This window comes from Brachionichthys hirsutus, chromosome 1 (assembly GCF_040956055.1).
Source record: "Brachionichthys hirsutus isolate HB-005 chromosome 1, CSIRO-AGI_Bhir_v1, whole genome shotgun sequence".
In the NCBI taxonomy this organism is placed as follows: Eukaryota; Metazoa; Chordata; class Actinopteri; order Lophiiformes; family Brachionichthyidae; genus Brachionichthys; species Brachionichthys hirsutus.
The window spans coordinates 994464-1022221 of NC_090897.1; the positions used below are offsets into that span (position 1 = coordinate 994464).

The following is a 27758-nucleotide window of genomic DNA, read 5'->3' on the forward strand; positions in this document are numbered from 1 at the left end:
GAGCAGCTGCTGGCAAGGGGCCTTTGCTTCCGACAGCTGGGGGGTCAAAGGGCGGTGCTGTGAGAAGGCGGCGGTCGGCAGAGACAGGAAGGAGGCGTCGTCTTCACCATCACTCATCAGGAAGTCCACCGAGCTCGCTACGGGAAAAGAGAAGGGACAAATTCAGCCAAGCCTCATGGGGGGGGGGGGGTCAGACCGCTCCGACTGGGTCGGTAAACATTCAACCCCCCCACGACGTAGAACGTAGAAATAAGCTGAATTCTTCTCATTCCTCATCGCCATGGAAACCAGCTGACGCAGTAACCCGAGTGCGTCACATGTTTTCTGAAAGACCTCAAATCTCTTCGGAACCGAGAACAATCTGGACTCTGTGGAGAGTCTGAGTATTTATACCCCCCCCACACACACACACACACACACACACGCACACACACACACACACACTGTCAGCTACATCACAGGCCAAAGCAATGCAGACTCAGCAGGAATGAGACGACCCCCCAGGCGGGACGGTTCAGAGGACCGGTCCACCGGGGTGGGGGAGCGGGACCGGGACCGGGCGGGGGGGGCCTTGAACGTCACCGCATGCCTGATGGACGTAAACAACATCTGACACGCAGAGCTCAGTGAATCAGCAGCCTTCAGACCATTATCATCATCATCACCTTCATCATCATCATCACCTTCATCATCATCATCTTCATCTCTTTCACGCAGCAGCTCAACTTGAACCGGATCATCCACTCCCGGTTCCGTCCTGATTCAGAACGCTACGGAACCGGTGAATCAGTCGCCGCCGCCTTGCTAAGCTAACGCGGTCCAGCGGGGTCGGAACGCCGCGGCTCCACTGATCCGGGAGGAGAAACCGGGTTCTTTCAGAACCATCGGCTGAGAGAAACACACAAACTCACCTGTCTGTTCACTCAGGTGTCCTTTACCTGTCGAGCTGGACTGAGTCATGCTAACGTGTGACACACACACACACACACGCACACGCACACACACACACACACACACACACACACACACACACAAAAATGCAGACGCGCTGGTGTGTCTTCCTCTCTCACTCACCGTCCAATGAGACGTCGTTCTTCCAGAGCTCCTGCAGGCAGGGGGCGTGGCTAAGGTCCCAGGTCTTTCTCGAGCTGAACATGACCGCCGGGCTGAGCAGAGCGCTGGACCGCCGGACCGGCTGCACACAGGAAGAACAATAGAACCACGATGGGCGAGTTCCTGATCGGGTCCAACGGAACCGGACTTTTGATGAGCCATAAATCGGATTTTCTAGAATTTGTTGTTTATGATCATCGTTTTCTCTGGGATGAAACAAAACTACAAACACATAAAAAAAATACAGTCAATCCTACATTTGTTCTTTTAAACGTTTTTACAATTATTTTGTTATTGACTGATTATAAATCACCTTCAGGGCTGTGTGTGTGCGTGCTATATGTACACACACACACACACACAAATGTACAGACATGACATTAGCCGACCCGCTAGCCACGCTAGCAGCTAAATGCTAATATCAACAGACTGTCAGCACATGCTAAGAACATGTTAGCACCATCAGGCTAAATGACATTCTTCACGGCGAGACGCTGCTCCAGGTAACGGTAAAGGTGCGCGCGGATGCCACAGGATGCTGCCCCCCCCCCCCGTCTGGAAGAGGGGGAGGGGCAGACCGTCCCCGTTTCGGACAGACCTCTGGTTCTCTGTAGGTCTATGGTTCTGGTCCGGTCCGGTTCCGCGTCAGGGTGGGACGAGCGTGATGAAAACGGTTCTGGATGCGGGACGATCCGATGAGCGGGAGGCCGAACAGAACCCAGACAGGAGGAGGATTATCAGGAGGCAGGAGCTGAAGATGAAGAGCGGCGCCATCCTCCCAGCACACGACCCGTATCCAGGTCAGCGGGCGAAACGCGACACTCCGCGTCAGGTTCCCTCCGCCGGCCCCCCCTCCCTCTGCCCCCCCCCCCATTCTTACCTCCCTCCATGCGGCCTCCTCGTCCCCATCATCGCTGCATCCTCTTCCTCCTCGATGCGGCTTCACACCGACACGCAGCAGCAGGAACCGCGTCAACGCCGACCCCCCCTCAACAGACGTTCTTCTCTGTTCCCCTAGCAACAGCAGCCTCACCCCCCCCTCCTCCCCCTGCACCTCCCACCACAGATAAATATGTCAGCTGAAGCGTGAGGGGCTGCTCCTCCCCCAGCCCTGTGATGTCACCTCCTTTTTGTTGCTGGTGAATTATCTCTCTGCAGTTTGAGGAAGAGGAGGAGAACGGACGCCCCCCCCCCCCCCCGGGGGGCGGACGCAACAGGATTTCAACCATTTAGATTCCCCATCATGTGACGCTTCTCACTCGGAACCAATCAGCTTCTTCTGCCCCAAACAATAACAAAAATAATAAAATGATTTACAGGTGACAACCTGGAAATGTTGAAGTGGGAGGAGCTTAATACGCAGTGGGAAGAAGAGTTTCTTTTGGATTCATTCAGAGGCGGAACCAAACGCTAATGCTAGTTGCTAGCTAACAGCTAATCTCATATTAAGCCGCCTGGTTCTGACGTCCAATCAGAGCAAAGCACCACCCAGACTTCAGTGAAAGGTTGTGGGCGGGGCTCCTGATGGTGCCTTTAGGGTCGCTTCATATTTAATAATCCTTCCCGGTTCTGGAGGAAACACCCCGGACCGATCGCCACCTCCTCACCTGAGCCCTCCTGCTGCCCGGGACGGGACCTACGCCTCCTCCTCGCCGCCTCCCCACCTTGCGTCCTCCGTGGTCCAGAACCTCCATCGAGCCGACCCGACCGTTGGCCTCAGGGCGACCTTCGTGCCCCGCCTCCCACCCGCCGGCGGGAGCCACACCCTTCCAGCTCTCGAAGAGTCTGTGGATGGACAGGACCGCCAGGGTGCACAGGACGTACATGTCCCCGCCCCCGACCCGAAGACAGACCCGGGACTGTTTCTGGAAACTGCAGAGTCCGACTCAGGTAAAAGTGACCGACGGTTGTTCTCTGGGGATTTCTGGCTTCATCCCACCTGAGACCGAGCAAGCCGAGGAGGATCCGTCCAGGTGAGACGTCTCAGCTGTCTCACCCGTCTGGACCCTGCTGCCGTTTCCAGTTCGTCTCCGTGGATCTTTGCTTTTGTAGCTCACCTGCGCCCCCGAGCCCCGCCCCTCCACCAGCAGTATTACGTTTACACCGAGCTGATAGCCTGCGAACCTTGTCCCGTCCCCTCCCGTCCCCTCCCGCCCCCTCCAAGGCTGATAAACAGGTAACCAGAGCCAGCCGGTTTCAGGTTCTACGAGAAACTCAAGACGCCATCGACCTGGACCCGAGTCCTGCAGCCGAGTCCTCGGCCCTCAGGAGTCACAGCAGGAAGTCAGGTGTCGAAGTGCGGAAATATAAAAGTACGGAACTCCAAACGAACTTCCGCTCAGTCCGTGTTCTGATTGGACGATCAGGTGGTCCAGGACGAAACCCAACACCCCGTCTCTCCCCGTCCCGTCAACCAGAATAAATCTGAGTCAGGTCGGGTCTTCACCTCCATCAGAAAGAGAGAGAGTGTCTCGAACCCGAACCATGTAGCAGTGAGCTAATGCTAACTAGCTGCATGCTGCTAGCTCGCCGGTGACCCCGTCCCGTCTGCGTGCCAGACCCGGGGATTCTGGGAACTGGTCTCAGTGGGGGCCGACAGTCCCGATCACGGGACGGAGCAACCCAACCCGAAGACAGACCCGGGACTGTTTCTGGAAACTGCAGAGACAAAAGAGGACGTTTCCAGTCCACCAAATGCTTTCAGGGCCCAGAGAACAGGGGGCGGAGTCACAGCAAACACAGGGTCATTATGCCGAGTCACATGACGCGGATGGACCCGCATCAGCGCCAGGCAGCGTCTCCACCCCTCCGAGGGATTTGACTGGTTAATAATAATGATAATAAATAAAACCCATTTGGTGACTGATTTTTATAACGGTGCGTTTTTGTCCCGTTTGATTAAAAACACTTCCTGGTTCGTGCAGGGCGCCCCGCCAGCGCCATCAAGCAGCAACCAATAAAAACACTCCAGTGCTCCAGAGGACGCGGGCGGGGTCCGGCTAACGCCTGATAACAGGACTGTACGGGAGGAAGAGCAGCGATGAAGGGGGGGGTGTCGGGCAGCCCAGATCAGGAGTCCGGTCCGGAACTCCTTCTGACTTCATCATCATCATCATCACTGCTTCCAGTTGCTCTCTTGATCTCCCCCATCCTGCTGCCTCTCCCGGGATGCGTCATCAGAACATTTGGTTCTACCCGGTTTAAGTTCAGAACCCGCAGTTTAAAAACAGACCCGTGTGGATGGGAGGGGGGGAGGGGAGGGAGGGTTGGTGGTTTACAGACTCCCAACACGAACTCGCCCATCGCTCTATTTCTGGAGGAAATTACAGAGTGACAAGAACGGAAAGAATCGCGAAGGAGAGAAAAGCTCAGGAGGGGGAGAGGGAGGAGCAATCATAGAAATAAAGTCGGGTTTACAAACGATCAATAATAAAGATTAACCAGTCAAAGCCCCCCCCCCCCCCATCACAGGTACCGGCCCCACCCAGGGATCAGCTGTGAGCTGCTGGAATGCGTCTGTCCTGGAGACTCAGGGAGCTCAGATGAACGGACTGTCAGTGAACACACCGTTCGTGTTGGATGTGGACGTCTTATCACAGGAATGCCGCCTGTGGAACTGCTAGCTTAGCCATTAGCCACGCTGCTGGCATGCGGTTCAGCAGCTTGTTCATTGTTAAACAGCCGATCAATAACAGCTGATCAATAACAGCCGATCAATAACAGACTTGTAATCTATTCTGATGGTCAATTGATCCTCCTGTGGAGGGAGACACTCTTTAGGTAATACCCTAAAACATTTATGATACAATAAATGTGATTATTTGTTACGGTTTTCATTGAAAGAGAGAAAGAATCAATAATATTCTATTGATCAGTCATCGATCCATTTAGTTTAATTCATCCTGTCTGGATTCAGTCTGATTCCAGGGAGAGATGTTCTTACTGGTCCAGCTTGATGACGTAATGCCGCCCTCTACTGGTCGGGATGGGTAGCAACGCTGCCCTCTACTGGTCGGGATGGGTAGTAACGCTGCCCTCTACTGGTCGGGATGGGTAGCAACGCTGCCCTCTACTGGTCGGGATGAATAACTCCCATGTTTAATGAGGCAGAAAGACTAAACGGTTCTAGATGGAACCCGGCCCAGATTGTAGCGGTTCTGTATTTATAGGAGCCTCCTGGTGGAGCGGTCAGACACACCCGGCCGGCCTCCGCCAACACACACACACACACCATCATCATCATCATCTTCATCAGAGCCTGGGCAGGAAACAGGGGGCGGATCCCAGATGAGTTCAGGAGAACGGGAAGAGATTAATGCTCCTGGGTGGAATCTTTAAACTTCAAACGTTCAAGTCAGACCGTTCTGTTCACCACATGAACCAGAACGCCACCAGCATCGGACCTCCTGCTCCCAGTCAAACCAGCGACGGACCTCCTGCTCCCAGTCAAACCAGCGCCGGACCTCCTGCTCCCAGTCAAACCAGCGCCGGACCTCCTGCTCCCAGTCAAACCAGCGACGGACCTCCTGCTCCCAGTCAAACCAGCATCGGACCTCCTGCTCCCAGTCAAACCAGCACCGGACCTCCTGCTCCCAGTCAAACCAGCGACGGACCTCCTGCTCCCAGTCAAACCAGCATCGGACCTCCTGCTCCCAGTCAAACCAGCATCGGACCTCCTGCTCCCAGTCAAACCAGCGCCGGACCTCCTGCTCCCAGTCAAACCAGCGACGGACCTCCTGCTCCCAGTCAAACCAGCATCGGACCTCCTGCTCCCAGTCAAACCAGCGACGGACCTCCTGCTCCCAGTCAAACCAGCGCCGGACCTCCTGCTCCCAGTCAAACCAGCATCGGACCTCCTGCTCCCAGTCAAACCAGCGACGGACCTCCTGCTCCCAGTCAAACCAGCGCCGGACCTCCTGCTCCCAGTCAAACCAGCGACGGACCACAACACAGAAGCAGACACATAAAACAGGGCGGGACTCCGGCTCGGCTCCAAACTGGGTTTAAAAGGAGTCCGAGTGCTACGGGGTTCCCATCTGAAGATGGTTCTGGTCTAACTTGGACCCGTTAAATTCTGAGATGATCCGGATTCCCGTCTGGATACAGAAACATCTGGATTTACTTATAATGGAGGCTTTAAAAAATAATATCTTGTAAAATCTGCATTTAATTCGAGAAGGGGTCCGATCTGAACCAGCATGAAACACGTCTCCTGGTTCTGATCCAGAACGAGGTCAGGAACAAATATTACATTTTAACATTAAACCATTTATGGATTAAGAATCAGTTAAAAATAAACATCAGCTCTGATTCACTTTGACTTTTCATGTTGGTGTTTAAAGATACCGAGAACCATCTAGAACCTTCTGGTGCTGATCCAGATCACCGTGTGGACGGGGCAGATCCAGATAGGGGGGGCTGCTTGGGGGGGGGGGTCTGTGCTCTCTGAGTTTTTCTCGTTTATTTATTTAATCAGAGCTCTGACGTCACGGGTGTGCATGCTAATCTCCGTGTCGTTGCTGATAATTTGATTTAATCTACTGAATCTAATCTGAACACATTTTCTGGCGTCTCTCTCGCGGCGTGTGTGTGCGCGCGCGCGTGTGCACACACACACACACACACCTCTCGTCTTTTGACGAGCTGTTTCCATAGACCCGTTTACTCGTTTCCGTTTTCGGATCCGGCAACCCGGATCCGTTCCCCAGCCGCTCCGCTGACTGACTTTGACCCGCGGACCGGGCCTGGAATCTCCATGGAAACGGGGGCACGTGTGTGTTGGGGGGGGGGGGGGGGCAGGTGAGCCCCCGGCTCTTTTGTTGGACCTGAAAGCGGGTCTGAATTGATGGATGCTGCTGGAAGGCGGCATGAAAAGAGCCGCAGCCCGACGCGGAGTGAGTCAGAACCGGCCGACCCACAACCCCCCGCGGCCCGGTTCGGAGCCGCCGAACCCGGACCGAGAGTTTTCCACACAGCAAACTTTTCCTTACCTCCGGTCCCGAGGCGCGACTCCTCTCCTCCTCCTCCTCCTCCTGGATGTTTCCGCGCAGTAAATCCCCAAAGTTTTTACCGGATATCGACCTCAGACGTTTAACCGGAAACTTGCCGTGAAAACGCGCGCGTTTCAGGCGGCGGTCGGTGGTTTTCCTCCGGTTTTCCTCCGGTTTTCCACCGGGCTCGGCTCCGTGTTTCGCCCCGCCGCCGAAAGTCAAGTCTGCTGTCTGTCAGTGCTGCCTTCAGGGCCCGTCAGACATATGACGATTCACGGGTGTTCGGCGCGCATGAGCGTGGAAACATTTTTTTTTTTTAATAAACATCAAAGAGACGAGGGACCGCGTGTCACGTGACTCCCGGAATCCCAAGAAAGGGCATTTCCTCTTTAGTATAGTTGTAAGGAATAAAATGAACTTCACTGCAAACAAAACACGGAAGTACGATTTCACTCAAAGGACACCTTGATGACGTCAGACTCACTAACTTGTGGGTGGGGTCCAGACGTGGGGCCTTCCAGGTGAGGCCCCCCCCCGTTAAATATTTACCACAGTTTACCTTTTTAATAAAAACACAAGCGTGCTAATTGTCTAATCGATAAAGTCATTGATTGTTTCAGCTCCGAGGGACATCAGAACCAGATCAGGAGGTGAACTCGTTCTCCTGTCTCCGGCCTGATGATGAAGAAGCTTCCTCTTCATCACCTCTCCCATCTGCTTTGTTTCTGTTTCCTCTTCCTCTTGGTCTGCGACACAATGGCAGCTTCCTGCTTCCTCTGCTTCCTGCTTCCTCTGCTTCCTCTGCTTCCCGAGGCCTCTCATCTCATTATTCCCAGAAAGTTTCTTCATTTTCCTGCCAGTATTTTGAGGTAGTTTAGGAATATTTATAACTTTCCTGGTGTCATATTACACCTGAGATACTCTGTCACCAATGAACATTTTTATTATCAGTTTTGCCGTGAATTAAACTTCAGGCTGTCAATCAAGCAGATATTTTGCTGTAACTATCATTTAGGTAATCTACACCTTATAAAACAATCACATCATAGATCCATTTATAAAAGTGTTAATTTCTGAAACACATTTTTGGTTTATTGCCTCAGAATTTCCTTCGGGATTAATAAAGTTCTAATTTTACCCTAGAAATGACAAACGACATCACAAAACCTTAAAATAGCTCCTGAGAACTTTGTCTCTCCTGCAGACGCGTAAATATGCTGAGTCATGTTCTGCTGGGCACCAAAAAAAAGCTGGCACTTAAATTCACCTCATGTAGTCACAATATCAGTAACTAATCTATGTACCGTAATCAATATTTGTTTATTCGATTTATAGGATGTTTGGCTTCATGTAAATACCAACAATGAAAACATTAACTTTAAATATTAGCTTGCACGTTAAGCCCAGCATGCTAATAATGTGTGGTCAGCCACACTGTTAGCATAGCGCCGCTATCTGCAGGCAGCAGGAAGTGGCTGAACCACGAGCCAACAAAAACCTGAAGTCACTGCTGCAGGATAAACCTGGACTGATTCACATTGTGAACCTGGACTGACTCACATTATGAACTTGGACTGATTCACATTACGAACCTGGACTGATTCACATTATGAACCCGGACTGATTCACATTATGAACCTGGACTGATTCACATTATGAACCTGGACTGATTCACATTATGAACCTGGACTGATTCACATTATGAACCTGGACTGACTCACATTATGAACCCGGACTGATTCACATTATGAACCCGGACTGATTCACATTATGAACCCGGACTGATTCGCCACTTTGTTGCCCTCAGGCACAGCTGGATGTCGTAATCATGTGACTTACGGTGCATTCAGGTGAAGTTGGAATTATCCATAAAATGAGTCATTCACAAAATAATTATAGTTAGAAACAAATCTAAATGTGGCTAAAAGCAGGATGACAAACAGGCTGCTTAGAATCCACCACAGAAGAAGAAGCAACCAGAACAGAGACCACAATGCACTGGGGTACTTCTGGCGGCGTCCTGTCAGGTCACTCTCCCGCCGTCTCCTCCTTCTCCTCCTTCTCCTCCGTCTCCTCCTTCTCCTCACCCCGACGCGTCACCTCCACCGTCAGCACCTCCTCTCCTTCCTGCCGTGATGTCATCCTGATGACCACCGAGCTGTCGGCGGTCTCTGACACGGCGTCGGCGGCGTCCTGAACCGGCGGGAGAGGGACGGGGGAGCGGCGGTGTGTCGGCGAGGGAGGCGGGGCGGGAGGCGGGGCCTGGACGGGACAGAGAGGCGGACTCACTAACTAACAGCTGGCTGGCTGGTGGAGGTGATCTCTTTCTAAACCCCTCCCACCCCTGTGGTATTTCCTGGCTGCATATTAGCGCCCCCTGCTGGGACCGGCGCCCGACCCACCTCTGAGCGCTCCGACGCTGCGTAGGCTTCCCTCAGCTTGGCGAAGGTTCCCTCCATCCCCTCCTGCTTCGTCACCTTCAGAGCCGCCTTGAACATCTTGGGCGTGTCCGGTCGGGCCGGGATGACCCGGGTCGCCTCTTCACCTCCGACCTTTTCCGCCGGCTTTTGATCCTTCGTCAGCATCGTCCTGGAAAACACCGACCGGTCAAAGATCAAAGCAAAAAGTGCAAGACAGAAACGGGGGGGGGAGGGGGGGGGGGCTTGTCCTACCAACACCGACAACACATCCTGCCTCTGCTGCATCAGAACCAGACTGAGCAGCAGTCCTGACCCGAATCCCCGTCCTGATTGGATTAGAGGTAATCCTGCTCAGGGTGGCGGGACGGAGACAGAGGGACGGAGACAGAGGGACGGCAGCCACACCTGGACTCAAACTAGCTTCATTAAAATTAGCGTGTCGTGTTTGTTATTAGCTGGATCTCTGGACGTAGAACTAGCCACGCCCCGCCCCGCCCCGCCCCGCCCCGCCCCGCCCCGCCCCTGAACCCGGGAACCAGGCGCCGCCGGCCTCGGGACTCTTACTTGGCCTTCTTTCGGAGGAGTTTCTGGGATTCCGGGTAGTGAACCAGGATCTCCGCCAGGTCCTTCTTGTCCAGGATGAAGAGGTTTGCGAATCCGTGAGCCTTCACGTTCGCCGTGCGTCGGTTCCCTCCGCCGCCCGCCAGCAAGCTGACCAATCAGAGAAGAGAGTGATGTCACACTCGAGTGTCAGAGAGAATGTATCCTCAAGCCGGAGAGGTCTGCGTGTGTATTTATTATTATTACAAATCTTTGTTATTGTTAGCCATTTAGCATGCTAGCAGTTTCCATGGTAACATGTTGTGAGTTTAACCCAGGTCTGGATGTTGAGGAACTTTTACTCAACTCTAGTCCTCGGGATTTATTGATGATGAATAATCTGACCCCCCCCCCTCCAATAATGACTCGTCCCACATCCTCTGCTCTAATTGGCTGACGGGATTACCTGATCTCTCCGAACACCGAGCCGGCTCTGATGGTGACGAACACCGTTTGCAGGTCAGGACCGCCCACCACCTGGACCTCCCCCTGTTTGATGATGTACATCTCCCTGCCGATCTCCCCCTGCAACACACACACACTCAGAGGGTCAACACACACACACACACACACACACAGTGCTCGGACAGGTGAGCTTACCTTCTTACAGACGAAGTCTCCGGGCAGGTAGACGACGGACTTGAGCCTCGTGAGCAGGTCGAACACCATCTGCCTGTCGCAGCCCTGAGAGAGAGAGAGAGAGAGAGAGAGAGAGAGAGAGAGAGAGGCGGGTCAGGAGGGCGCCTTCGACCTGCACCTGAAGCATTTACCTGTTGTCAGGCATCTACCTGGAACAGCGGCACCTTGCTGACGATGGCGTAGTTCACGTCCACGGCGATGTCCAGCCTCATCTTGGCAGGAAGTTGGATCAGCAGCTCCTGTTCATCTGAACACAGAAGGTATTGATCCATTGATTTACTCGAGCATTGGAAGCGACCCTAGCCCCGCCTCTGCTGTTGATTGAAGTCGTTTCCTCTCGCGCTTACCCAGCATGCCCTGGCTCTTCCAGGTGTAGTCGTACCAGGTCTTGATGCGGTTCTGGACCTCTGGGGGGATGCTGTAGGAGTTCATGTACTTGGCGGTGCTGTCCATACAGGCCCGGTAGTAGTTCTCCCCGGCCGTCGCCGCGCCGACCACGTCCCTCATCTGCCAGACACCCCGGCAGCAGTCAGCCCCAGCACGGCGTCTAACGAACGGAGACGAATCAAGCCACACCCACCTGACCAATCATGATGGAGAAAGCAAAGACGCCGATGAAGTAGTTGATGAGCTGGAAGCAGATCTCAAAGACGGTGGTGGGGTCGGGGAGGCCCCCGATGGTGATCAGCGTCTTCACGGCGAAGTAGTAGCAGCGAATGTAGCTGGAGGAGGAACCCGGTAAAAGCATCGTTTATCACGGCGGCGGCGAGGCGACAGGAGGCGGAGCTTCTTACGCGTTGCCTTTCCCGTTGTAGACCCACTTGGTGGATCCCAGTCCCTCGTAGTCGGAGCCCCAGTAGAAGAGACAGGCGTTGATGTGCAGGGAATAGAGCAGGTAGGCGGAGGTCCGGATCACCCTGACACACAGCGCAGTCTCACGCGGCGTTCCGCAGGGCCTCGTTCCGAGACCACGACGGCAGTCGCCTGTCCGGGTGCCATTAAACTCACCTGTAGATGTACGCCTTCTTCATTACTGCCTCCATCCTGTCGTTGAACTCAAAGAACACCGTGTACTGAGAGGCGGGAAGGACGGCGGCAGGAAGTGGGAAGACATGGAAGGACGTCGGCAGGAAGCGGGAAGACGTGGAAAAAGGAAATGGGGAGAAATGGGATAAACGTGGATCCGCAAGGAATGAAGAGGAACGCTGGTTCTAAAAACAGAAATGATGAAACATCCAGAAGAAATGAACGCTCATAAATAATGAGTTACCAGCTGACTGGGCGGGGCTAGATGGTGACTGAACGCTAACTGCTAACTATTGGTTACATTATCATCGGCGTTCTTCACGCATTATTAGCTGGATGATCAATAGTCCAACATTAATTGTGACCGGCGAGAGGCCAGAAGGTGATCAGCAGGAAATGATCCGATATAAGATCCTGAACTGATCTATTGATCCATTGATCAGCTGATCCTGACCTTCAACAGCCGAGGGAACCGGAGCAGAGAGTTGACTCCAGTGAAGTAATAAAATATCTCCATCGGAAACAGACTGATGACGTCCATCTGTGGAAATCAGGGCTCATCAATAATCTATTCATATGTGATCCATTGAATCTATGAAAGGGGGCGGGGCTGAGGTCTCACCTTGAACCTGTCGGTGGTCATGTAGTTCTCTCTCATGTCCTTTTTATCACACTGAAACAAACAGAATCCAGATTAAAGACCGGAATCAGGAAGAACATTGGATCCGATATTTCTGACTCCACCCACCACAATGTCTCCGCCCCGTACGAATTGCAGCCTGGACTGGAACACCAGGATGTCCGCGATGTAGATGAGGTCGCAGGTGTAGTCGGCCAGCAGCCACAGGTGGATGTTTTCTGGCGTCTGGTAGGGAAAGGCCCAGCGGACCGGGATCAGCCACATGTTCCAGTTCCACGCCGCCACCACCACGAACAGCCAGAAGACGTAGATCAGATCTGTGGACAGTCTGGATCTGAGCTCCGAGCCTCCTCGTCCAGGTAATAGAGGGCTGGCAGTGCTCACCTGTGAAGGGGTCGATGCTGGAGGGGAACCGGTACTCCAGGATGGCCCCGAGCCAGGCTGGAAGCGGCGGCAGTTTCAATCTGGGAAATTGCACTGGATGTCCCAAAAGTTTGAAGGGGAGCTCAAACTCCTTCTCTTCGTCTTCGGCAGGAGCATCAGCCTTCGTCTCGTCTCCTGGTGGAGGAGGAGGAGGAGGGGGAGGCGGAGCTTTGCTTGGGGCTGCAGAGACAAAATGAACGTATTCTGAAGGAGCTTCAACCATCGCGAGGCAAAGAAGTGAAAACTGACGCGAGGACGCACAGGCCGATGGACTCTCCTCCTCGGACTCGTCCGCGTCCAACAGACGCTCCTTCTGCCGCTCGGTCCGACCTTTGAGCAACCCGACCAGCTGGTAGAGGCGGTCCTGGATCGCCACGCTGCCAACGCTGGCCGCGGAGAGGGGGCGTGTCCTGCAGGAGGACAGCAGGAGGACTTAAACATGGAGGACAGAAAGGACGGACAGAGGTAGTGTCTCTCACTCGTCATCTGCTGTCAGCAGCTCTCCCTGATTGGTCAATTCTTGAATCTCCTGGTCTGCAGACAGATCGCCCGATGGCCTGAAGGGGGCGACACGTTACGACAGCAGAAGTCGCGCCTGAGCGGGAGGACGCTAGCGGACGTCGCTACCTGAGCCGAGACTCCGGGACGTTTTCGGTGGTGATGATTTGGGGGACGCTCAGACCGCTCTGCTGTCCCACATCGTCCACCTTCAGGCCCGGCGCTTCAGCCACACCCCCGCCGCAGCTTCCTGTTCCTGTTCCTGTTCACGGACCAGTAGGCGACACGTTAGCGAGCTACGGCTAGCTAAACAGGCTAATACTGGACACAAGGAAGAAACGCCCGTAAAGTATATTAACATTATAAATATAAGAAATCTAGGAGTCACCACTAAAGTCTGTGGAGGGGCGGAGCTAAACAGGGAGAGCTTCTCGTCTTTAGAGCATTTGCCTCCAGCTCTATGAAGTCATTCCAATGACATCACACATATCCTGTGACATCACCTGAAGCACAGTTGGCTGGCAGCTGGTGAAGCAGTGCATGATGGGAGTGATGGCGAGGAGGATGTGGGGCGCTACAGCTACAGAGGCACTTCATCGGCTCACATCTACACAAACGTCCGGCATCTATGAGGTTCACTAGGATGAGGAGGGCGGGGTTAAGGCTGCTGAGGATGCTGGGAGTTCAGGCGCCTGAGGCGGTCCATGATGCCCGCGCAGCAGCGGCGGGCCTGGGCGGGGAACTGGGACAGCTCCCGGGTCAGCGTGGGAGGGGTGAGGTCATGCATCCGCATCCTGCAGCTCTCCAGAAGCTCGGCAGCGAGCGGGAATCGGAGCAGGAAGCTCTTTATCGGAGAACACGCGTCGGGAACTAGAGGAGGAAACAATCGGAGTAGACGAAGAAGAGGTAAGACTCCGCCCGGGCGAGACGGAGGTGGAAAAACTCCGACAGGTGATCGTTTACCTGAGCCGTCTCATTCAGGGCTTGAATCGATTGGTCTATCTCACTGCCAATCAAATAATCAATAGCTCTGCTTCGTTTTAATTTCAATAAATACAGGAGGGAAACATATTTTAGTCTTCACTGCATGTTTAAATGTTCATGTTCAAAAAGTTTAAAGGTAAATGATAATAGAATATTTCTTCTTCTGGTCATTTAGGATGGGCCAAGTGGGTGGGCCCAAGCCTGTTTGGCCCGCCCACAATGCTACATCATCATCATCATAACCACATCATGTAATATATTTATGAAAATTAGTCAAATTGGAGCTGACTCAACAAAATAAGATTAAATAAACCAATAAAAAAAAATGAATTATATTATTCTATTTTTACTAATTGTACTGCAGTTTAATTTTTAATTGTAATAGTAGTAAAAATTAAACCCTGCTGTTTTCGTGGGCTCACCTCCAGAGCTGCCATCTCCTTCTTCTTCTGCTTCTTTATCTTTATTGACCTAAGAGAAGAAGAAACACAGAGTCAAAGTAAAGTAACGCTATTCTCTTCTCACCACATTATTACTTAATATTAACTCCATTTAACAGTCAGAAATCAAACATGAACAATATTTTCCTATTATCATTACGCAGCACCTGAAAACCACATGAATACCTCCCAATACTTCACTACTCCAACCAGCAGGGGGCGGCGCACGCCGCAGCCTTACAGACAGTTGCACCTGATTCGTGGTCGAAGGGCCGTCTGGAGTTTGTGGCTCCGGTTGTTGGCTGACGGGTCTGGAGACCGGACTCTCCAGGTCCCTCCTCTCTGACGCTGGCTCCGCCTCTGTTGATGAAGGGGAGGCGTCTTCTTCATTCTCCTCCTCCAGGATGTTGGGCAGCCTGTCGGGACGAGACAGCGGTTACTGGAGGACACCTGTCTCGTCGCCGGGACACCGTCTTCTCACTCACGGCTCGTTGGCCTCTGACAGCGTTTCGATGACGATCTTTGCTGGAAGCTCCACCTCCAGCTGTCGGACCGCCTCCTCGGCGGCCTTCCTGGCCATCTCCTCTGCGATGCGTGCCGCCTCCAGACGCTCCTGCTGCAGTCTGCGCAGGGCAAAGGTCAAACTGAGCCTTCCTCCAGCTGTGAGGCGTCTCCCTCTGCGCCGCGGGACCCGGCGCCGGCTCACCTTTCCTCCATGTGCGCTAACAGCGCTTCGCCAACCTCCTTCCGGATGCTGTCCATCACGGGACTCTCCGGATTCACTTCTTCTCTCTGCAACCAGAGACGAGCTCTGATGTCACAGTAGTGATGTCACAGTAGTGATGTCATCGGACGGCGATGCTCTCTGCGCCGTGACGCAGAACTGAAAGTACCCTGCGCTGATCGGAGTCATTTTACCTGAAGGCTGACTCACCTCCTCCACCAGCTGCACACTCTTGTGCTGTGACTCCTGCCTGGCCTCCTCCTGCTCCTCCTGCTCCTCCTGCTCCATGTCCTCCAGCACCAGGTCTGTCTTCTTCTGCAGGACTCTGACTGAACGCCAAGATGGCAGGAAGAGCTGAGGGTTATCTGCTTGTGTGTGTGTGTGTGTGTTTCTGCTGCACACACACACACATTTATTGATTACAGAATCTATCGATCTATGATGATATGATGATGATCACTGAACAGATTCATTGGTTGATCCTTCCAAACACAACAAAAACAAGACAACTCTGAACTCTGAATGTTTTTATTCCATGAATAGTTTAATGAGTTAATGATGGCAGCTAGTTAGCTGAGTGTAAGGACGCTAAAGAGGTTCCAAATGGTCCAGAGTCCAGCATCTAGTCTAGAGTCCAGCATCTAGACTCTAGACTCTAGACTCTAGAGTCCAGCATCTAGAGTCTAGAGTCCAGCATCTAGAGTCCAGACTCGACAGACCAGAGTCTAAAGTCCAGAGAAAATTGTGTCAAATCTAAATCCATGTCCCGTTTGTCTTTCGTCTTTTGTCTTTTAACCGCTGCCGCTCTGAGTTGTGATGTCATAACGTTCAAACTGCCCGAGCCGCGTGTTTCAGTGAGACTCTGTCCCGCTCTTCCTTCTCCTTCTGTTTTAAGGGGCTCTCGCTGCTCTTCCCCCCTGAAACAGAAGGAGAAGAGCAGCCCGGTTAGAGCCTGCCTCATCACTGACACCAGCCCCCCCCCCCCCACTGATCAATGTCCATCATCATTGATGCAGGTGTTACACATAATGCTTAGTGTAGCTAATGCTCGGCGATGTCTGAGCGCTAGCCTCCTAGATGCTAACGCTCATACTTACTGCACTGCACCTCGCCGCCGCCGCCCTGCGTGAGGAACGAACGACGAGATTCAGGTGTGGTGAAATATGGCGTCCGACGTGCGCCACGAAACAGTCCCGTGCCTCACCTGCTTCTGAACGGGCTGAGGCAGCAGCCGTCCAATCCCGTTGACGATCCAGCCCACCATGCTGTCAACGCACCAATGAGCAGTCAAACGCTCAAACATAATGCTACGCTAGCATGAAGAGAATAGCAGACATTATCCTTGCTGCTTGTAGCTAGCTTTTAATGTTTTCAAAGTTTTCAAAGTTTTTAATGCTATAAGATTAACAAGCATATCGGTTTGTACCTAGCATAGCAACAGCAAGCAGATCAGATGCTATGCTGTTTACACTAACGGCTGGTTTGTAATTAGCCAGTGAGCTGTTAGCATGTAGCCGACTGGTTTTTCGTTAGCTGCCTGTTTAGCATTTATATGTAGCATCACGCCTCTTGATCTTAGTTTAAAGTCTGGATGAACGCGTTTCGTCCTACTTGGACCGCTGCTCTGCGTCTGTAGACCCGAGGGGTCAAACGAGACAACATTTAACCCCTTCAAACCCACACAGACGCGTATCAATGAAACCGATCAGAAGGTCATCTGTCCCGCTGGAGAGGACTCTAGCATGGTAGCAGGGTGCTAGCACAAGACAACAGGTTAACAGTGGGTGCTTGATGTTATAATGATGTCTAAAATACCTGACCTCTGACCCCTGGACTGACCGCTCAGACTTCCTGTTTATCTTACTTGTCAGAGTTGGCTGGTTTCACAGGAGGCGGAGCTTCTGCTGCCGGAGCCGCTGCTGTTCAAAGATAATTTATTCACCAGAGAAATAGGAAATAAATTCTGTGGTTGATAAATAAGTATTTATCTTATTTATCTTCATTCTTATTTATAAATAAGTATTTATCTTATTTATCTTCATTATGATTGGACGTCGGTCAGACGCACCTTTGCTCAGAGGAGGAGCTTCGGCCTTCTCCGTCTTTGAGCGAATCTCCGGCTGTGGGACGACTTTATCAAAACCCTGTTTGATCCAGTCTATCATTCTGCCACACACACACACACACACACACACACACACACACACACACACACACACACACACACACGCATACGCACACGCACACGCACACGCACACGCACACACAAATAAATGAATGCAATAAAATTCTCCATTTCTCTCTTGAATCAATATTTGCCTGATTTATATGATCAATGGATTTGCTTATTGATTTTAATAATGCTGTCAAAGTTACATCTAGAAATAAAAACCTGTTCATCCAACTTCTGTAAACTATTGTTAAAACTATTGTGTGTTAAACCTGGACCAACACACATACGCACACACCTGGGTGGGAGGGGCTTGCTGTCCTCTCCCTGTGGCTCCACCCTCACCACCTGAGGCTCTGCAGCTGAAACGCACCAGACGTTCATTCTCATCTCAGCATCTGAACGGCCGGGCGGAGATGACGTCGGAGTCTCACCTGGAGCTGCTGCTGCCGGACACACCTGAGGAGAAGCAGAGCACGAGGTCACCTGACCAGCAGAGGGTACTGTGGGACAGTTACCTGTCCTTATCTACCTGCTCCTGCCGCACCTCGGCGAGACGCTCGGCGGCGGCTGGCGGCTCCTTGGCCTTCAGGTCGGGATGAGGAACGACTTTGTCCAAACCCTGAGCGATCCAGGCCATCATCCCCTTCCTGTGAGGGAGGAAGATCAAAGACACCTGCAGGCGTCTGAACCAATCAGCTGCAGCAGGAGGCTGACCCCCGAGGAGCTGCCGGGATCTATTGGGTCTATCTAAAGATCCGAAATCATTCTACAGGAGCCCAGAGCGGACAAAAAACACGGGCACTATTTGGCATTCAGTCTGTGGGAGTGTTTCTAAAGCAGCTCAGTATTTGGCAGGAGCTTCCGTGACGGTCACTCACTCGTCTTCAGGGTTACTGTCGTCCAGAGAAAGCAGTCAGAGACGAGAATCAGCAACACACACACACACACACGCACACACACACACACCCACACAGACACACCCACACACACACACACGCACACACACACACACACACACACACGCACACACACACACACACACACACGCACCCACACACACACACACACACGCACACACGCACACACGCACACACGCACACACACACACACACACACACGCACGCACACACGCACGCACGCACGCACACACACACACACACACAGACACACAGACACACACGCACACACACACAGACACACACACCCACACCCACACCCACACACACACACGCACGCACGCACGCACACACGCACGCACGCACGCACACACACACACACACACAGACACACAGACACACACGCACACACACACAGACACACACACCCACACCCACACCCACACACACACACACACACACACACACACACACACATCTCTCATCACCACATCCCCGTCCCTGTTTCATAAATAGGTTTCCTCTGGTTCACTTCCTGGATGATGTCACCACGACTCACCTGTTCCCCTCTGCTGTCGGCGCCTCCTGCTGTCCTTGGTCAGGTTGTGGAGCCGCTGAAGAAACGATAAAGTTTTAACGTGAGGCCAGAAACAAAATGAAACACATGTTGTTGAAACCCGACCTTTAGTTTTGTTGTCATCTTGAAAAGTGACTTTCCTTTCCTGTGGGAAGCAAAACAGGCACAAAGCAGGAAATGAGGAGAGTGGGACAAAGCATCAGGTCAATAAACAGAGGCGTGGCTTACATTGACAGGGGGCGGGGCAGCAGCAGAGGGCGGGGCGGTGCCGGTCGTTTTGGGTGGAGGCTCAGGCGGCTGTGGAACCACTTTGACCACCCAGCTCAGCATCCTGGAAGACAAGGTCACAAGAAGACGCGTCTCGTGACCTCGATGCCAAACAGAACCCAAATGATGATGTCATCGTTTAACCCGACCCGCGCTCAGATCACGCCTGGCTCAGTGTCAGGTCCACTTACAGCCGACCCGCCGTGACCCTAATCCACCACAGGACGTCCCGCCGCAGAGGGACGTCCACAGAAAGTCCAGTTCAGAGTCAGCTGGACGGTGTTAGCCAGTTAGCTTTAGCCAGTTAGCTTATGGCCAGTTTAACTGGGTGACAGTTGGAGAGTAAATAAAGTCCGCTGGTTAAACAGATGAACGACCAGCTGGAACCTGGTTGGCCCTCAGTAAAAACAGTTCATCCTCTGGGGACACCGCTGTCCTGGTTCTGGTCCGAAACAGTTTGGCTTCGTGAACGTTTTAGTGGGTCGAAAAGGAACCAAAGAAAAAACATAAAGCTGCAATCCAGACAACAACAAAAACTGCTGAGGAACCTTTTCTGGACTTTCCCATGTTTGATCCGGATCACAGTGTGAACAGAGAACTGAATCCGGTCCTCCTCATCAGAACCGATGCTTCGTCATCAATAGACACGATCCAAACACAAATTCAGCTGGGACATGTGGGTCTGGGTCCCGGGGTCCCGGGTCCTACCTGAGGTGTTCAGTCCAGGTCCAGCAGCATCCCAGCGCGGCGTGAAGACGCTGAAGTCCAGCGGGGATCTGAACCCTCTGCAGGGATTATGGAGGAACTAACGGGATTAGAGAAGGACAGGACGACACGGGGGTGAAACGGGCCCGGATTAGCTGAAACACGAAGCCCGTTGGTGGTTCTGGTTCTGTGTGAGTTGAATATCTCTAACACCTTTAGAAATGTTAGATTGTGGGTCTGATTTAAGTGATCAACACCGAGGGGCGGGTCCAACTCAATCTGAGCCCGAATACAGAACCACCAATCAGAACTGGATTCAGCCTTAAATTGTTAGTTAAACCAATCAGAGCGTCCCATTCCATTTAAAGGATATCCGGACCGGGCCACCTCTGGATCCTCCAGGAAGAACTGGGAATCACCGAGGAGATAAAAACCTGGAATACCAGATTAGTCATGGATGGACAGATGGATGGACGGATGGATGGATGGACAGACGGATGGACGGATGTAGGACCAGATCAGAACAGAAAATGATCTGGCAGATCACCTGCAAGACGAGGTTCAGGGCCAAACTATCCAGCACTTAGCTCTAAAGCTCATTACTGTCACTTTCCAACACCTCAGTAAGTCAGAAAACAGTTTGTCATGTGACCCAGCAGAGGGCTGAGCAGCATCGGACCAAGACTGGATCTGAACCAGGACCAGGAAACAAACTACTTTCATGGAGCGGCGGTAGCAAAAAGAACGCAGTGGGCTGGACCATTTCACTGTGAGAACCCGGACCGTTTCACTGTGGGACCCCGGACCGTTTCACTGTGAGAACCCGGACCGTTTCACTGTGAGAACCTGGACCGTTTCACTCTGGGAACCCGGACCTTTTCACAGTGAGAACCCGGACCTTTTCACAGTGAGAACCCGGACCGTTTCACTGTGGGAACCCGGACCGTTTCACTGTGGGAACCCGGACCGTTTCACTGTGGGAGCCCGGACCTTTTCACAGTGAGAACCCGGACCTTTTCACAGTGAGAACCCGGACCGTTTCACTGTGGGAACCCGGACCGTTTCACTGTGGGAACCCGGACCGTTTCACTGTGGGAGCCCGGACCTTTTCACAGTGAGAACCCGGACCGTTTCACTGTGAGAACCCGGACCGTTTCACTGTGGGAACCCGGACCGTTTCACTGTGGGAACCCGGACCGTTTCACTGTGGGAGCCCGGACCGTTTCACTGTGAGAACCCGGACCGTTTCACTGTGGGAACCCGGACCGTTTCACTGTGGGAACCCGGACCGTTTCACTGTGGGAACCCGGACCGTTTCACTGTGGGAGCCCGGACCTTTTCACAGTGAGAACCCGGACCGTTTCACAGTGAGAACCCGGACCGTTTCACTGTGGGAGCCCGGACCGTTTCACTGTGAGAACCCGGACCGTTTCACTGTGGGAACCCGGACCGTTTCACTGTGGGAGCCCGGACCTTTTCACTGTGGGAGCCCGGACCTTTTCACTGTGAGAACCCGGACCGTTTCACTGTGGGAGCCCGGACCGTTTCACTGTGGGAACCCGGACCGTTTCACTGTGGGAGCCCGGACCTTTTCACTGTGAGAACCCGGACCGTTTCACTGTGGGAGCCCGGACCGTTTCACTGTGAGAACCCGGACCGTTTCACTGTGAGAACCCGGACCGTTTCACTGTGGGAGCCCGGACCGTTTCACTGTGAGAACCCGGACCGTTTCACTGTGGGAACCCGGACCGTTTCACTGTGGGAGCCCGGACCGTTTCACTGTGAGAACCCGGACCGTTTCACTGTGGGAACCCGGACCTTTTCACAGTGAGAACCCAGACCGTTTCACTGCGTGATCTGCAGCGCCACCAGACCGCTAGGCTCATTCGGTTCTGTTTGTTTTGGATCTGTTTCCGGTATAAACCAGATTACGGGATCCTGCAGAACCTCCTGGTGGTTCGTTAGCAGTGTTTGTGTTAAAGCTGTTAATGTGGCCCGAGCAGGATTAGCTGCTCACGGGGTTAAACCCAGCATCAGCGAAACACAGGATTGGAGCTCAGGTGCTGCAGGTACCCGATCCAGATCACACACCTGAGAACACACGAGGGAGTTTGGGTCTTACCAGGTCGCCGTGGCAACAGACCAACACGTCTGTTCCAGAGGTTGGTCTTCCTAACATCGTTTTCCAGTTCTTCCCGGCTGTCCAGAAAGGGGCGGACCCGACCCGATCGGACTCCATCAGAGCTCCAGACCAGACGTTGATCTCACTAAAATAAATAACAAAATAATATAAGACTCCGACCGGGACAGGCGCTGACCCTGAAGCGGCACCCCCCATCACATGCTAGCATTTATGCTAAAAGTAGCTCCTAGCCTCCTTTCCTGTCCTGCATCCTTGCTTCCTCTTTTCGTTTTTCTACTTTTCTACAAGTTCTAATAGATTTTAAATCAGTTTTTGAAAAAAATCTATTACCCTTTGATCCGGCTCGTCTGGATGAACTACAGGTTCTGGGTTACTGTGGGGAAGTCTGTCTGAGGTTCAATCTGCTCACAGCGCCCTCCTGTGGAGAAGAAAACGGCAACAACAGAAGAAAACCATTAGGGGGGATCTGAACCCAGCAGACAGCCTAAAGGTTTAAGCCCCACGGGCTCTGAGACATTCTATGTTGGAGCCAGGAAAATAGAGTCTCTTGACATGTCTCTGACGAGTTACTTCAGATTGTGTTACCACGGTAACGGGGCCGAGCGTACATTTCAGTTGAACACACTGACGGTTCGGCTGCTCCCCGAGAGTCCAGCCACATTCCTCTGGATTGCATCATCGCAGAAACCCCGCCCCCTCAGCAAGGATCAATACCTGAGATACACAATACGCTCAGTGTGCGTGTGTGTGTGCGCGCGTGTGTGCACGTGTGTGCGCGCTACGAGCTGTAACACCGGGTTTCCAGGATAAAGGCGTTAAAGCCTCGGTTCCTCTCGGAGACTTCCTGAATCTGATGGTTCATGTTCAGGATGCCACATCTGAGAGGTAGAATCAGCCAATCGGAGAGGAGCGTCCGCCGGGGCCTCGGGTTTCTGATTGGAGGAAACTCCTGCTCTCTGCTGGAGTGGTTCCCCCTAACGGATCGATCCGGTGGCCCCCCCTAACGGAACCATCTAGTTTAGTCCTGCCTCTATTTATTTGTTCTCAACATTTTCTGCTTTCCTGTTTATTATTTATTTTTCCTGTTTATTATCTGAACAGGATTGCGCGAATCATCCGCCGCCGCCGCCCTCCAACTCGTCCAGTCGACTAAAAGGACAAAGGTTGCAGACGCCCTTCAGGCGACCCTCGACCCTCTGGTTCAGGTTTATCAGCTCTGATTCACTCCCCTTATGTTATAAACTGCCAACCAATCAGACGCCAGTATTCCTCTGACCTCGTAATAAAGCAGAAAGGAGGCGGGGCAATCTGTGAGGAATTTATGTCCAGTGTGAAAATCTCCTCCTCTGAGTCACTGTGTGTGGCGTGTGTGTGCGTGTGTGCGTGTGTGTGTGCGCTGGTATTTAAACACCACACCCTATCCGGGTCTGGATCATAACGGCGCTGCTGCCCGTCTGAAGGTAAGAAACCTTAAACCTCCTGATGTTGTCTCTCATGAAGGACCGCGGGACGTCCCATCAGAGGGTTCTGGTGTTTGGACCTTAACTCGGTTACGTGTGCTACTAGTCGCTCCCTGTGCCCCCCCCCCCCCCTCCGTCGGGGGGGACCACAGGGAGCAGACGGAGCGCTGCAGTCCTGATCCCGAAGCTGCGGACGCATTCCGCTGTGAGGAAGAGGAGGAAAGCGATGAAGGCGTCCCCTGCCCTGCTGGACGTCCCAGAAAACAATCGCTGCAAACAGATCCATTTATGAAAGGCAGGATCAGAACCAGCTCTTACTTTGAAATCTGCAGGATGAGGACTTTTCTTCCAGCTGTTTTTGAATTAAATCTAAATTTGTCGTGGGAGTAGCATTCATCCTTCAGAATAAAAGCCTGATGTTAGGCTTTTAATCTGAAACCCACCCTGATTATAGACCAGAACTCTGGACTGTTTGTGTTGCTAGGTGATGAAGGGCTGACACTCCACTTCCTGTTTGTGTTCTGAGAATGACTTCCAGATGTTTCGGTTCTTTGCTGGTTTGGGTTCTCCGGGTTCTCCGGGCGGTTCCATTGTTCCTCACAACCGTTAGATTTACGAGTCCTTATCTGGAGACTCAATAAATCCAGCCCACCTCTCAGTCTGGTGCGTTTACTGCCCGCGGGATTCTGCAGCTCCACCCATTCAAGACTTTTCTCTTCTGCAGATCTGAAACGTCATTTTCTTTATGAACATTTATGAACGAGTGAAGAAGACGAGCCATTGCAGCCACCATGAACGAGGAAACGTCACGTGCTCACATCTCTCTGTCCTGATTCGCTGCAGGTCGAACCCGACATGGCGCTGGTGTCCGAGTTCCTGAGCAAACTGACGCTGGCATACGGGGGGGTGAGTCCCACACAGGAAACCACCGTGTGCCTCTAGCGTCCTCGGCGTGAGTCCGACGCACGTGGGCGACGCCCTCCTGTGGGCGGGAGGTTGTGCGCCTGAAGCCGTGATGAAATTTACTGTAGTCATAAAGCAGGTAAAGGTGTGGCTCGCCCCCCCCCTCCACCCCACCCGTCTGATAACCGGAGGACTTCCAGAGGTTCACCGATCAATCATCCATTCTCCAGAACTCCCAGTCTCCCTCCAGTGGATCAGCGCTGGTCCTGCTGGTTCATTGATTACATCACGCGTAATCGTATCGCACTGATCGATCGGCGACTCCCGCAGGTGGGATTCCTGCCAATGCCTTTACAGCGAACTGTTTCCGATTGGTCGACGCCATTGCGTCGCCATGGCGTGCTTCAAACGACCGTCACACCAAGAAATAGATCCGGTTCTGACGGTCAGCAGCCGATCCGACTAGGAATCGACTGCATCCGATCACCCAATCGATTGTCGGTGATGTCACTGGGACGCGGTATCCGTAAAAATACTTAATGTAAAACAATCAAAACGTATTAAAGGACCAAATTCATCAAATCAAAGGAACGATTTTGGCTTTATGTTTTTGTCCCACAGAGGCCACCATACATTTGTGAGGTCACATGTCCCTGTCTGTCCTCTGTAGGAACCAGAGCCTATATTCCCCACCGTGGTGCCGGTGAGCGACTTCGACCCGGTCAAAGATGCTGCCAGGATCGAGACGGCCATCAAAACCAAAGGTGAGGGGTCCGAACACGGAGCCTGGCGGTTCTGGTTTCTAGACGTGAAAGGAGGAGCTGCTTCTTTAAAAGTGGACAGAACACAGACCGGCGCAGGCCTGCTGGACTTCTCACAACAGCGACGTCACCATAGCAACCGGCAGAGTTACATCATTCCCTTGATTTCCTTAAAAGGCCGGGGTGGCTGTCGATGCTCGGTTTACTCTCCAGGACTGAATTCGTACCTGGCGCAGTAGAAACAGCGCTTGCATGTCTTCCCGTAGGCGTGGACGAACAGACCATCATCGACATCCTGACCCGGCGCAGCTCCGAGCAGCGGCGGGAGATCGACTTTCACTACGAACGACTGGCCAAGAAGGTTCTCCAGCAAACAGCTTCCAAGACGCCCCCCAAGTCTGTTTCTGTGGAGCAAGTTTCAGCTTTGATTCTCGTGTCCCTTTAGGATCTGGTCTCCGCCCTTAAGGGGGCGCTGTCCGGCTCTATGGAGGCTCTCATGCTGGGTCTGATGAAGAGTCCGGCTCAGTACGACGCCTCTGAGCTGAAAGCCTCCATGAAGGTGAGCATCTCGGACAGGACGATTAGCGTATTAGCTCAGGTCTGTGGGAGGTGACGGACCTTTGACCAATCAGAAGGCCCGATGCGATGAGTCTAATTGGACCTGCTGTTGTTTCCAGGGACTGGGGACAGATGAGGAGCCCCTCATTGAGATCATCTGTTCAAGAACCGACGAAGAAATGATGGAGATCAAGAAGGTTTACAGAGACAGTGAGTTCCTACGTCATCCTTTAGCATGTTTGCTGCTTGTCTTGGGTTAGCTCTAGCGACACGCTCGCGTGGCTAACCCCCTGCTGTGTCTGCAGTGTTTAGGAAGGACCTGGAGAAAGACATAGCAGGAGACACATCAGGAAACGTCGCCAAGCTGCTGCTAGCGCTGGTTGAGGTAGCCTCCCTAGCAGATGCTACTGCTAGCTGCTAGCTGCTAACTCGCGCCGTGTTTCTGTACATTTGTAATCCTGACATGACGATGTCTCGCTCTCCAGACAAAGAGAGACGAGCCCTCTAACGTGATCGACTACGAGAAGATCGACGAAGACGCCCGAGTGAGTCCAACCACACGAGGACTTCAAAAAGCGGCAAAAAAAAATCTGTCCTTCAGAGAGACAGGAATCAATCCACCGATCAATAAACCCTCTGTTCCGTGTGATCGTCTCAGTCTTTGTACGAAGCCGGGGTGAAGAGGAAGGGAACGGACGTGGTGACCTGGATCTCCATCATGTCTAGCAGGAGCGCCCCCCACCTGAAGAGAGGTGAAACTGCACCTCAGTTATCATTAGACGAGGAACGCTTAAAGGGTTAACTGGCCAATCAATAAGTCTGATCGGTGATGCTTCCTGTGCCGTCAGTGTTTGAGCGCTATAAGAGCTACAGCCCGTACGACATGAAGGAGAGCATCCGGAAGGAGGTGAAGGGCGACCTGGAGAAGTCCTTCCTCACGCTGGGTAATCCGATTACTCTTCCAGTTTGATTTCCTGTCGTACTGGACACCAGGACAGGCAAGGACAGGTGAGGACAGGTGAGGACGGGGGACTCCTTCATCGCTTTCCTCCTCTTCTTCACAGTGGAATGCTTTGAGAACAAGCAGCTGTATTTCGCCAACAGACTCAACGACGCCATGAAGGTTCGTTCCTCTCGTTCTCGCCACTAATGTGAAGTAACTAAGTACTTCTACTCAAGTTCCTCACCAGGGGGGGTCTGATAAATACCTGCTGATCAATAACTGAACGATCAGGATTGATTAAAACGTAGAATCTAAAGGTAGAGAATGGAAATGTTCACGATGTTTGTTCCTCCCGTCCCCGCCCCCTTGGTGGCCCCGCCCCCCCCTCTGGCCCCGCCCTCTGCAGAGTAAAGGAGCGAAGGAGAAGGTGGTGACCAGGATCATGGTTTCTCGCTGCGAGGTCGACCTGATGAAGATCAGGACGGAGTTCAAGAGGCAGCACAAGAGATCTCTGTACCAGGCCATCGCTGTGAGTGCCCGAAGGCCCTGAACGCACCGCGATGAGTTCACCAACGCTCTAAAGACGCTCTAAAGCTGGTTGTGTTGTAGGACCACACCAAAGGAGACTACCAGAAGGCGCTGCTCAGTCTGTGTGGGGGAGACGACTGAGGACCGGACTCCGTTTCCCACAAGGCCATTTGGGTTTCAGAGATCAGCTGACTGCAGATCTTCTGTCGTGTTTTTTACGGCATCGTCTGTATGAGTCAAATAAAAACGTTACACCCGTCTGATGTTTCTCAGTGTGACTCAGAACCAGAACCCACCAGAGTAAAACCCAGAACCAGAACAAACCAGATTAAGACCCAGAACCAGGA

The 27758-nt window shown here is 52.8% G+C and overlaps 3 protein-coding genes across 3 annotated transcripts in view; 1 reads left to right on the forward strand and 2 right to left on the reverse strand.

Moving 5' to 3' along the window:
* The window catches only part of LOC137895111 (kinesin-like protein KIFC3), a 7609-nt gene extending 4670 nt beyond the window's left edge, over positions 1-2939 (reverse strand). The window contains exons 1-3 of the mRNA XM_068740600.1: positions 2721-2939; positions 1075-1195; positions 5-137 (exon numbers count right to left, since the gene is read on the reverse strand). Coding sequence (XP_068596701.1) covers positions 5-137; positions 1075-1195; positions 2721-2939 — 473 coding nt within the window. The remainder of the gene's footprint in view (positions 1-4; positions 138-1074; positions 1196-2720) is intronic.
* A 5095-nt stretch (positions 2940-8034) lies between these two features.
* cngb1a (cyclic nucleotide gated channel subunit beta 1a) lies at positions 8035-18310 on the reverse strand. The gene is made up of 30 exons (XM_068751353.1): positions 18236-18310; positions 18075-18126; positions 17966-18029; positions 17566-17663; positions 17360-17401; positions 17109-17136; positions 16687-16762; positions 16595-16619; positions 15692-15826; positions 15480-15558; positions 15259-15396; positions 15027-15189; positions 14756-14804; positions 13491-13599; positions 13331-13408; positions 13113-13261; positions 12813-13031; positions 12537-12745; positions 12411-12461; positions 12243-12329; positions 11771-11835; positions 11557-11679; positions 11343-11484; positions 11110-11269; positions 10912-11009; positions 10724-10807; positions 10530-10648; positions 10088-10234; positions 9491-9692; positions 8035-9365 (listed from the first exon to the last, which is right to left on the reverse strand). Exons 1-30 carry the CDS (start codon positions 18308-18310, stop codon positions 9132-9134), a joined length of 3300 nt encoding a protein of 1099 aa, XP_068607454.1. The 3' UTR covers positions 8035-9131.
* Positions 18311-23622: 5312 nt separating this feature from the next.
* LOC137895367 (annexin A2-like) lies at positions 23623-27662 on the forward strand. The gene is made up of 13 exons (XM_068740882.1): positions 23623-23718; positions 24562-24624; positions 25292-25385; positions 25649-25743; positions 25828-25941; positions 26060-26150; positions 26246-26325; positions 26426-26485; positions 26599-26692; positions 26789-26884; positions 27005-27063; positions 27290-27412; positions 27493-27662. Exons 2-13 carry the CDS (start codon positions 24574-24576, stop codon positions 27550-27552), a joined length of 1017 nt encoding a protein of 338 aa, XP_068596983.1. The 5' UTR covers positions 23623-23718; positions 24562-24573; the 3' UTR covers positions 27553-27662.
* The last annotated feature ends 96 nt before the right edge of the window (positions 27663-27758 follow it).

What these genes read in the sequence shown, in the direction of transcription:
- cngb1a (XM_068751353.1), bottom strand. Translation starts at nt 18,310, where the DNA reads ATGATGGCCTGGATCGCTCAGGGTTTGGACAAAGTCGTTCCTCATCCC. An exon ending in GCCCTTCGACCACGAATCAG is followed by an intron (nt 14,805 to 15,026) that starts GTGCAACTGTCT and finishes TTCTTCTCTTAG; the next exon opens with GTCAATAAAGATAAAGAAGC. An exon ending in GCAAGGTGCCGCTGTTCCAG is followed by an intron (nt 10,808 to 10,911) that starts GTAGATGCCTGA and finishes TCTCTCTCTCAG; the next exon opens with GGCTGCGACAGGCAGATGGT.
- LOC137895367 (XM_068740882.1), top strand. Translation starts at nt 24,574, where the DNA reads ATGGCGCTGGTGTCCGAGTTCCTGAGCAAACTGACGCTGGCATACGGG. An exon ending in ACGAACGACTGGCCAAGAAG is followed by an intron (nt 25,744 to 25,827) that starts GTTCTCCAGCAA and finishes GTGTCCCTTTAG; the next exon opens with GATCTGGTCTCCGCCCTTAA. An exon ending in TGCTGCTAGCGCTGGTTGAG is followed by an intron (nt 26,326 to 26,425) that starts GTAGCCTCCCTA and finishes CTCGCTCTCCAG; the next exon opens with ACAAAGAGAGACGAGCCCTC.